This window comes from Scleropages formosus, chromosome 1 (assembly GCF_900964775.1).
Source record: "Scleropages formosus chromosome 1, fSclFor1.1, whole genome shotgun sequence".
In the NCBI taxonomy this organism is placed as follows: domain Eukaryota; kingdom Metazoa; phylum Chordata; class Actinopteri; order Osteoglossiformes; family Osteoglossidae; genus Scleropages; species Scleropages formosus.
Window position 1 is genome coordinate 24467014 of NC_041806.1, and position 11544 is coordinate 24478557.

Genomic DNA, 11544 nt, shown 5'->3' on the forward strand with positions numbered 1-11544 from the left:
ACTCATACGAGTGGTTTAAGTTATAATGACGGTGTGCTGAGTTACAGTCTTAAGCCTACTTTATTGTACAGTCATTGAGAGTTACTAACACACACCGGTGTTTGCGATCTCAAGGTGCAAAGGGAGAAATTGGGTACATGGGAGCTCCTGGAAGGTCAGGCCTAAAAGGTGACAGGGGACCTCAGGGTCCAAAGGGAAACACTGGACTCCCAGGTAGAGTTATCAACTCTGTTTTCATGCCTTCCTATTTCATGCAGCAGTCTGTTAAAGCTAAACTAGCTTCATCACAGTACAAAAGCCAATTACATTCATTAGAAAAGACTTGTGTGTGAAGTAGTGTCCATGTTTCCTGGTGCTCAATGTGTCAACTTTTTCTCTTCGATGGGGCCACCAAGGTGTCCCTGGAGTCCCTGGATCTCCAGGTCCTGTCCCCATACCACCCAGACTGGTTGGTGAGAGGGGTCCACCTGGTCTTCAAGGGATCCAGGGGCCAAAAGGAAGGCCTGGAGAAAATGGCCCTCAGGGACCACCTGGAGACCCAGGTAAGAGATTTTTTCTCCTGAAATCACACGTTTATACAGCATACAATTGCTGCACTCTTCATTTTTTTATACTCTTTCCTTCTTTACAACCATATTGTTTTTGTTAAATAAATCAACATTTAAATAGGAAAGAATGTCCTGAGCACAAAAGAACTTTTTTCATCAAAATATGCTGGATTATCACTTTGTATGAAGAAAGCCAGGCATATACCAGCATTCTGAAGTGCTGCACATGAGCTCAGCCCTACTAGGCAATTTTCTCTCATATGTTCTCTCTCTACACACATTTATTGATTTAGCTGACATGTTTCTCCTCAGTAACTTATAATGTTAAGCTGTTTATAAGGATTTAACCATTAATACAGCTTGGTAACTTTTACTGGGTGAATTTAGGGTAGGTGCCTTGATCAAAGATACTACAGGAGGAGGTAGGACATGAACCTGTAACCTTTAAATGCAAGGCCACAGCTCCAACCACAGCACTACCTGTTGCCCCATTTAACACACACACACACACACACACAGCTTGTCCCAAGTGGGGTTGCGGCAAGCTGGAGCCTAACTTGGCGGCACAAGGCTGGAGGGGAAGGGGACACACCCAGGATGGGATGCCAGTCCATCGCAAGGCACCCCAAGCAGGACTTGAACCCCAGACCCACCAAAGAGCAGGACCCAGCCAAGCCCGCTTTGCCACTGCACTCCCCTTGCCCCACTTAAGCCATTTGAAAAAAAAAAAAAGACATTAAAATGTGGACCAAAAAAACAGATATACTGTGTAAGATACACAGTGACTCAAACTAAATAATTATTGTACTTAGAGAAAGGTTATCTGCAGTCATATGGCTTCTTAAGAGTGAAGAGCTGCTTGTATGGTGGCTGTGATGAAGGAATATACTTTTCACATTTAGTTGTTTTTTGGCTTTAAAGCATATATTGTTCCTGTAAGGTAGGTAGCTTTTAAATCAAATGATAAATTGCATTTTCTGGTGAATATGAGCTGTCATGAATTAAATGCTCTAAAACTGTGGGAACAAGATTTTTTTTTGCATCAGGGTGTATTTTTAAACAAAGAAGTTTCAAAATTTTGCAGCTTTCGCCTTTTCAGTCTTTATTTAACTTATCATGTTTTACAGAACAGTTCAGGTGAAACCTGTGGCTGATTACTTTGTATTTTTGGTCACAATCATTATATTTCCACAAGGGTTTACTGGACCGCAGGGGGACAAAGGTATGCCTGGAGTAAGTGGGACACCAGGTACACCAGGGTACCATGGTGATCATGGACAGCGTGGACATCCTGGTCTCCAAGGCCTTGAAGGTAAGGGTACAACTACGTAATGTTGGGGCAGAGTAGGTCAGATTAAGAAAGATATAAATCCTCAAGCTTATGATGAACTTAAAGAGCATGAGCCCCGTGCCGTCAATCTTCAGACTCTAAAATTTGACGGACAGTGCAAGTACTTTAATGTTGTAAAGTGGACTCTAACAATTCCAGGGTCCCTCTTGTCATGCCTAACAACACATCTTTTCTCTTTCTCTTCCAATTTTGCCCGCTTTGCTTGACATTCAACAGTGTTGACAAAGCAGACATTATAGTAAACAGCAGCAATATGAGTAATGATGAACTGGGTTACATAAACACTCTGTCCCATGTACAGGACAGCCAGGCCGGCCTGGTGTTCCTGGACCCCCCGGGATGCCCGGCCGCAGCGTAAATGTGGGATACTTGCTGGTGAAGCACAGCCAGTCAGAGGATACACCCATGTGTCCCGTGGGCATGGCCAGCCTATGGGAGGGTTTCAGCTTACTGTACTTCGAGGGCCAAGAGAAAGCCCACAACCAGGACCTAGGTGAGGCTGCAAGGCCGTGGAATGTATGTCTCCGCTGTTGGAGTGGGTGGTGCACATTTCATTTGCACGAGTAGACTGAGTACCTCGAGTGTAGTTTGTTTTTAACGTACTGCAGTTTTATCGCGTGAAGATGTTTGCTTTTCAGACCTTGCCATTCTAAGGGATGAATATGCTTTCTTTTCAGCCATGTTTGTTGCAGATCTGTTTACTTCATACTTTCCATACATGCAGGCTTGGCTGGGTCTTGCCTCCCCCGCTTCAGCACCATGCCCTTCTTGTACTGCAACCCTGGAGATGTTTGCTATTATGCCAGCCGCAATGACAAGTCCTACTGGCTGTCTACCACTGCACCTATTCCTATGATGCCCGTGGAGGAGGCAGACATCAAGCCCTATATCAGCCGCTGCTCTGTGTGTGAAGCACCTTCGGTGGCCATCGCAGTCCACAGCCAGGACATCACCATCCCACGATGCCCTGATGGATGGCGTAGCTTGTGGATTGGCTACTCCTTCCTCATGGTGTGTCACTGCTCAATGGACACATAATGATGTGTTCTTGCGCAATTCAGTGTAGGACATGACCTGTTTGAACATCTTCAGTACCATGAATTCAGTGTCAGTCATTACTGGGTACACTGGCTATAGTATAAAGGTGATTGTGATATATGGTGTGATGCAAGTGTATGGAGCTGTCAGAAGAAAAGGAGAGAACCAGTTCTGAAAGAGATGGGTTTTGAGAGCCTTTTGGAGTGCTGGAACAGGCTCAGCAGTTCTGAAGGAGAGAGGGAGCTCATTCAATCAGGAGTAGAGCCACCAAGCAATCAGAGATGGAAGACAGTAGTACTCTTGCTGAGGTATAGGGAGCAATCAGATACTGTGGGTATTGGGGTGCAGATCCTTTCACCATCTTGTAGGCCGTAAGCCAATGGAGAGATGAGGAGAGGAGATACATGGTAAGGTTTGTTCACTCTCTCCACAGCACACAGCGGCAGGTGATGAGGGTGGTGGCCAGTCCTTGGTGTCGCCAGGATCCTGCCTGGAAGACTTCCGTACTACACCATTCATCGAGTGCAATGGAGCTAAGGGCACCTGCCACTACTTTGCCAACAAACAGAGCTTTTGGCTGAGTTCTATTGACCAGACCTTCCAGAGCACACCAACATCTGAAACGCTAAAGGCAGGCCAACTCCTTTCCCGGATCAGCCGATGCCAGGTATGCATGAAGAATCTGTGACCACCTCCCACCCCCGGACTTTCATGGCTGAGGAGTGAAAATGCACACAAGTGACAAGGGGTCAGCAGGACTCAAGTCAAAAAAAAAAATGTAGGAAGTTTCCTGCACATTGAAATGGTGCTTAAGTTATTACCTCAGCTGCATTTTTAAATCTGTTTATCAATAATCTCGAGAACATACAGCCAAACCAAAGAATGCCCATGAGTTATGCACTGCTTATGATTTTTTTTCTGTTGTTGCTTACTAAATTGTAGCAGTACTCAGTATTGCAGCAGCACTAACACTGTCCCTCTAACTGTAAACGGTGATGCTTTGGAGGTTTTTGAGAGGTGTTACGCATTAAACCTTTCGATTCATTCTTCACTTTAATTGCCTTTAAGGATAGAACTTCCATTCAGCAAAGTTAGTGGGTACTATTGTATTGCAATGCATTACATTGCAGGACTTACTGCGTGCCTTTAGCTGTTCTGTAGTAACACTTGGAAATCTAAGCAAACCAAGACAGCAGATCTTTATATTTTTCAGAGAATGCACTGAGAATCTCATTAATTTATCTGTATTTATAAGCTTTCAGGCTTTTCACTGCTATTACATTTAATACACATACAGTACAACTATAGACAATGCTCCCTAAACTCAGTCAGGTCAAGCCATACACAGCAAACTTGAAAATGTAAGTCTGCAGAATACAGTGTTATGACATTTTGAGATATTTTTTTTAATTAGTCTCAAATATGCGCTCAAAACTTTGCATATTACTTGTTTCACTGACTATTCATGTGATGTAATTATACTAAATACAAATTCATTCTTTTGCCTTAAAGTGAACGGTAACTAAATAAATGTCTACTGTTTCACAGCTGTTTGTTTTTGCTGTTCTCTTCCATACCAACCTGTGATATACGATACATTTTTTGCAATTAAACTCAGTCCAATTAGTCCGGAAACCTGGACTCTAAAGGTCCGTTAGGGTTCGGGACAGTGCCCTGGGGTCAAATTCAACTCACAGCAACCACTTATTTGCAATATATTCATTAAGGAGATGGTTTTTTTCCCCCCCCCCAAACACAATGTACAACTCAAAGTAAATAGTACATTTCACCAACAGGTGGGAAGATGCAAAAACAGAGATGCGATTCTCAAAGTACAGTCACTTAGTCCAGCATCGCCATTTAACTCACACAGCAGCAGCTTATCAGATTGTGTGGTTAAATGACTTGCTGTCAATGTAGCAAAGCACTCACATGGTTTTCTTGCTAAGTGAGCAAATGGAAGTGATTTGCCACTGCATTCTTTGTGTTTAAATAGCAAGCATGGAGAAAACACTGAAAATTCATACACATTCCAGCACACACCCAGGTGAACAGCTCAGGAGGTGTGAGACACCAGCATTACCTGCTGCACCCCCCTACCAAATTTTTCTTCCATACTAACAATAAACCAACACTCCATGGATGCCCACCAGCATATAACACTGGTAAAATTATTTTGTGGGCTACCATGTCCTCATCAGCACAACTAGCACAGGTAGCACAAAACACTAATACATTACAGTGCACACCTATTTTGACTGGCTCTTCTAACTCAGAATATATGCAATATAGAGTCACTTTAATGCATCTTCAACCAGTGTTCCCCCCCCATTTTCAAGACAGGCTTTTGGGGCTTCCTTTCGATTCTCCTCAACCTCACTGGGAAAGGTTCCATCTCTCTCGATGCTGCTCCAGCAGCAGGTCCCAGGATAGTTGTACATTGGTGTTCCTTGATGGGTTTGAGTGTACACAAAATAGCATTACCATCCAGCTAGTAGTTTTCTGACTAAAAAGGGAAAAATAATTCAAGCAACTACTGGATAAATAGTTGCACAATTAAAGATATACATGGCCATGAAACCCAGCAGACTCTGTAGCCCTCAAGGACTTAATGACCTCCTACACCTCTGCTTCACCTGGGATTTATTCCGCACACACGTGAGCCTTAAGTGTAAATAAGCCACTGGAACTTAGTTTTAATTCTTTAATTAACAATGAAAATAGTTTTAAAATTGACAGCATTAATACTTTCACATTGCAGTACAGATTATGTATAAATTAATGTAAAAAAGCATACTGAAGACGTACAATAATTTGTCTTTAGAATAAAATCCAATTTCCTAAAAACTATGTGATTTAGGCTACATGTTGCAGTGAACAGCAGCAAGATTATGAGTGATTCATAGGCTTATGGGTGAAATTTGGGTTGGCAGAACATTTCACATTTTCATCTAATGAGCATTTACTAGGCAAACCAATGTGATATTTGTACATCTTTGTGCCACCTGGTGTGTAATTGCCAGAAAAAAAAAATTCAACACCGTGAGATGCATTCAGGATTAATACTCTCAACCTTTTTCCTCTTCAAAAGAACAGAATTGTGATTTTCAGCAAAAAACAGGCTTTGGATGCAAAGGAGTGTGCATGGCTACAGTTAAATGCTCAAGCAACTCTTGACAGCAGCCAACAGTGACCCCCCAACATGTCACCTTGTGTGTATAACAATACAACCAGCAACAGAGGTCACACACAGCAGCCCGTCTTAGTCCTTTTCACATCTAAGGGCTCCTCCAGGTCCACCGTGGGAGAACTTCTTTCTGACCGATTCTTCATTATAGAGGGAAGGACCATGTCGAATAGTGTCTCAAACAGCAGGTCCACATTGTAACCCGTCTTGGCGCTGGTCTCAAAGCACATCTTCTCCGCTGGAAAGCTGATGTGCTCATCCAGCATCTTGTACCTCAGGATGCGGTTGTACAGGGCCATCGCATCTTCTTTGTGGACCTGCTTGTGAGCGATGGGGGATGCTGGAGGGGTTGGACACGGGAGCGAGGAGCCTTCTTCTTCCGGCTCTTGTTCAACCACAAGAGCTTTAGGGTCAGCGAGATCAGCCTTGTTGCCCACAATGGCAAAGATGCAGTCACTGTTGGCGGTGTCCGTCAGGGACAGAAAGCGGTTCTCCAGTTCAGCCAAGCTCTGCCAGTTAGTGACATCATACGTAAGGAGCACTGCGGCGGCACCCCGGCAATACATTGAGCCGAGTCCGTGGAACTGCTCCCGCCCTGAGGTTACGCACAGGCACGCGGCGACATACACGCGGACATAAAGGCAGACCCACAATCATGCACGCAGATAAACACGTACATGCATCGTCCCGTACGTGCAATCATGTATGCAAGGAAAAAAAGCATACAGGCACACGCAATCGCAAACACACAGTCACGCATGGAGCACACACGAACAAGAGGGAGGGGGTAGAGAGAGAGGGAGAGATTCATTAGCAATGTTGAACACAAGAAACCATTGTTGTAAAGCTGCACCAAACTTTCTAGTTCATCTGTTCCAGTACAGTAGCTCCCACTGTTTGCCTCTGGAGTGGGTGGGTGTGTGTATGCATGCAGGGTCTTTCTTCCCAATAGCTCTTCAGCCTCAGAAAAACAAGATGTTTAAAAAAAATGGAAGAAAAAGTTAGCATTTAAGGATAAATTCTAACAAATGCTTTGCTAATGCCAATTTAAAATCTAAAGTCCATCTGAGGGGTTATCGCTGAGAATATTTTCAAAATAGATTAGTTTTACAAAGGTTTCATTTGAGAATAAAATCAAGGATTATTCCAGGGTTAGTCAATAACCTGGCAGCTGAACCCAAGATATGCTGAATCAGCTCTTTAAACAGGAAATGACAGTTTAAAAAAAGAAGAAAAAAAAAAAAGCTTGTTTCACACTCTCATCAGGCAGCATGTATGTAATCAGCTATATGACTCAGGCAGAGAGTTATGGTTTTGTAACAATAAAATCGTGAGTGTGCGGTAATAAACGATTTGTACCATTTACAAGTGTTAAATTTAACATAACCGTACGGTCATGTAACCATGCAGCTCTGATAAAAACCAGGACTTCCAAGTCCTGACCAGAAGAGACACTGCTGAGATGGAATTAATCATTCACCCTATACCAATGACTGGTTTATCAATCACTCGCTATCAAATCACTTTGGGCCTCCATCAAATGGAAGGTTCTAGTTTTTTTAAATGTTAAAAGAAAGTCATGATGTATATGGCAACAATCTGACATTTATCCCAACCACCAACATTAAAAATAAAAGTTTTACACATTCACAACCCTATCTGTCATGCAGTTTTTTTGAACAGGAGACAGTCATGTGGTCTATTTAGCTAAGGGAGGTAAACGCCACTGCTGCTTCCGATAAGTGCTCATGACAAAGGAAAGAGAACAGAAAAATGTGGTGATTTCACAGCCTCTAGTAGGTCAAACTCAGAAAAATCCAGCCTCTTGCACAACACTGAGTAAAGTCAGGCGCTGGTATAATGCCGTTTAACCCTTTGCCTTGATTTCACGCTGACAACTTCAGCTCTCTGAAAAACTGAAACACATTTACATTAGCATCTAGTTTTCCATTTTTTTATGTTACAAAATGCAGTAAAAACCAAAGCATAACCATTTAAAATCAAAGACCGGATTTTCATCTTAAAATTTCCTACACACTGCTCCTTGGAACCGATAACCTGACAGTTCAAGTCGCTTTCAAACTCACAGCACTTTAAATAAGTTTGGGTGTTACATTAATCTTCTGTAATCTCCAGCATAACGCTCACCAACTGCCAGAAGACTAACAGCAACACACTCCAATTTCCAAGCACAATGTTATATTTTAATCACCTCTGTGCTGGTTAAACACACACTCATTCAAACACCAACTTTCCCCACCCCCCCCGCCCAGATACATAAACTCTGCAAGTGAAAGTTTATGTACTTTATTTGTGCCCCAGCACCAACGGCTGTAATGAGATCAATGGATCCTGACAACGCCGTTGAGCTGAAACAAAAGGTTCTGCGCTATTTAAAGTGCACGATGAAGACCGATAACTTCCCACTGAGCAAAACCAGACTGACATGTCAAAGTCCTGTGGTTTTGCTATCTTTGAAATGCTAATACCCTAGATGGTACACAACATTAGTCACCTGCTGATGGCAGGTATAGTGCCAGAAGGCAACAGGTGTAGCATGGGTACTAGGAAATTAGTAACTTTTTCAAAAATAGAGAAGTTTAAAGGGGGGGGGGGCAGGATATGTCCCTGATTACCTTTAGACAGCATAAGATGGAGGAGGAGGAAAAAAAAAAAAAGTGTCAAACGTGGATACAGTTTAACCTTGGTTTATGCAGGCAATTTGTGCTCATGTGTGACACAAACAAAATGTTGACCGAGTGAATGTTTCACCAGCAGGACACCGGTAATGATTACAAGACAGTGGGGTGCGCGAGGCAGAGCGCGCGGCCCATGCCATGCAAGCCTCGCGCCCGACAAACAGGCATAAAACAAACCAGCAGCCTAGGCTTGGGTTGGTTTGGGGAAAACCTGCCCCCACCCACCAGTTTGGTCCGTTACTTAATATAGAATAGGTTACAAAACTTCCGTGCCACCTGTGGCACGAAAGGTGACCGTAAGACTTCCCTCGAGTGTGTGTGTGTGTGAGATTCACGACACTTTGGAAAAATTCGCCACATACATACATACATACATCATAACCAGCGCCAGAGCGCGCGACGCTCAGGAGGAAAACGACACTTATTCGTGTCAATCCCTGTTAAACCAATGGATACTCCGTGTGCGCGGCGTTGCGCGCGCCAAACTTCCAAACCGACACAGACGCGAGGCACGCGGGAGACGACACCCGTTTGTCCTGCAGTTCCGCACCAAATGCTGCGGCTTCAACAGCGAAGGGAAAGCCGAAGGAACTTTGGCGTGAATCAATCATGTGTGCACGGGAGGAGGTTCTCCAGGAGCAGAACCGGGGGGGGGGTAAAGTAAAAGGGAGTAAAAGTCAGGAGAAGTAGTTGGTGAAGGAGGGCGGAGAGCTGCGTACCGGCCGTGTCCCATATGGAGATGTTGTAGGGCCCCCACTGCTTCAGGAAGAAGGCCCCCCCGACCGTACTGATGGTGTCCGTGAACCTCCTCTCCATGTACCTGTGCAGCAGCGAGGTCTTGCCCACGTTCATGTCCCCCAGGATGACGAGCTTCACGTCGGGCTTCTTGGTCTTGGCGTACGGCGGCATGTTGATGGTATCCGCGGCCCCCGCGTCACCTCCTTTCCTCCCCTCCGCTCCGCGCCACGAAGCAACAAAGTTGTCCGGCCCGCGGATACTAGCGCGGCAGATGGCCTCGCTAACACCTGGAGACCGCCTCGTGAGCTGCGCGAGCCCACGCCGTGCTCATCACTGCTCTGACGCGATACTCAGAGAACCAGCTGAACGCGAGACAACCGCGCGCGCGCGCACACACGCTCAAACACACACGGCTCGCTGAACTTCACGGCTTTGGGAGGGACTTCGGCGTCGGTGACGAAACAGGGAGGTGGGGAAAAAGAAAAGGAACCAGCAAAAGCTCATTTCTCGGCGTAGTGGAGCTGTGTCTTATTCGTTTTATTGCAATATCAAAAATGAAACGGAAAATATAAAACACCAGAAAATGTCCATATTAAAACTTGGACGTCAACGCGATTTAAAAATGTAGAAGTGAAAATCACTTCTGTGTTATAAATAATCTTAACCACGTATTTAATACGCCAACTCTGCTGCTGTTCGTGTCTGAATTCCAATTTTTCTTGTTGCGAATGTGTGCTGTTAAGAGTTTTAAGTTATCGTATCAGCCAGTGTCAATTTATTAAACATATCAGACTGGAACTGGATTAATTCAACTCACCTCCGCAGTGTTTAAACTAACTAAAGCTTGTGTGTGTTGTTCCTGAGACTTGCTTGGGCAAGATGAGATATACTGTTACCATGGAGCCCAAAAAAGAGAATAAAAAAAAGCCACAAGTGCAACTCCAAGTGTTCTGTAACATCAGGATAATGAAATTGTATGACGTATGAAATAATCTGGGAAAGAAATTGTTACCCAAAAATTAATGATTGATTGTACCACTAACTTGTGGATTTAAATTTTGAAATTTGATGTCCTGTGTGAAAAAAAATAAATAAATGCAATGAAATCAAAGTTTCCATTTGTTTTATTTGTAATAGGACATACTTTGCAGAAGTTAATATGATGTAGAAGTGGAGTGGTGGGACTCTTCCCATCATCCTTTGCTGTGTAGTTTGTGTGTTTTAATGATGTTTTAGTAAGCGTTTCTGTGTATTGTTTTAATTTTCTTGTGTTAATGATGGTTTAATTACTTGTTACTATGTGATATTTTGGTTGCTCACCACCAGTATGTTTTATGTCGCGTTTCATGTCGTTCATGGGTTCGTGTCTTTTCTAAGGAAGGTCTAAGGGTTTGTTTGTGCCTGTGCCTCACTTTACGATGCATGAATAAAAAGTAAAAAGTGCAGCCCTTCAGTCCCTTAGTTGTCACATTGGTGTCAGAAGTGGGATGGAGCTACAACTGGCAGCGGACAACTCAGGGATAAGAAGACTGGAGGAGCACCTGGGACCTGTGCTTGTGTATGACCCAGCTGGTCGAGCAGCAAAGCAAGCCCACCATGCTCCAGACACATTGGCAGGCCCCATCCTGGACCACACACATCCTCCCCCTTCCAAGCAGCAAACCTGTCGCCAATGGTTACAGTGCGGCTCCCTCCCTCAGACCCTGCTCAGCTGACGAGATCCGTTGCAGTGGCCTCGCTCCACCCTACTGAGGGACTGCTGTCTGCAGAGTCCCAGTCTGTTGAGTGATGGAACGGATGGAGCCGATGAGAAGAAGTGGGACGGACACACCCTCAAGCTGTGCAGAACCCTGGATCCAAAAGAGTGGAGGAGCCACCAGGTCACCACCCTGTAGCACAGTGTTGTGGTTCAGTGACTTCCATGACTGATATGAGAGAATGGCATAGAGGAACTGCGGGCATTGGGACTCTACCACAGACTCT

At 44.3% G+C, this 11544-nt stretch overlaps 2 protein-coding genes across 3 annotated transcripts in view; one reads left to right on the forward strand and one right to left on the reverse strand.

Annotated features, from left to right (window-relative positions):
- col4a2 (collagen, type IV, alpha 2) overlaps window positions 1-3918 on the forward strand; it is a 56290-nt gene extending 52372 nt beyond the window's left edge. For both annotated transcript variants that reach the window (XM_018749987.2, XM_018749988.2), the window contains 6 exons: window positions 115-213; window positions 396-542; window positions 1744-1860; window positions 2201-2392; window positions 2624-2910; window positions 3371-3918. In XM_018749987.2, coding sequence (XP_018605503.2) covers window positions 115-213; window positions 396-542; window positions 1744-1860; window positions 2201-2392; window positions 2624-2910; window positions 3371-3625 — 1097 coding nt within the window. In that variant the 3' untranslated portion in view covers window positions 3626-3918. The remainder of the gene's footprint in view (window positions 1-114; window positions 214-395; window positions 543-1743; window positions 1861-2200; window positions 2393-2623; window positions 2911-3370) is intronic.
- A 1423-nt stretch (window positions 3919-5341) lies between these two features.
- Window positions 5342-10491, reverse strand: rab20 (RAB20, member RAS oncogene family). The gene is made up of 2 exons (XM_018749901.2): window positions 9543-10491; window positions 5342-6719 (listed from the first exon to the last, which is right to left on the reverse strand). Exons 1-2 carry the CDS (start codon window positions 9730-9732, stop codon window positions 6181-6183), a joined length of 729 nt encoding a protein of 242 aa, XP_018605417.1. The 5' UTR covers window positions 9733-10491; the 3' UTR covers window positions 5342-6180.
- Window positions 10492-11544: the final 1053 nt, after the last annotated feature.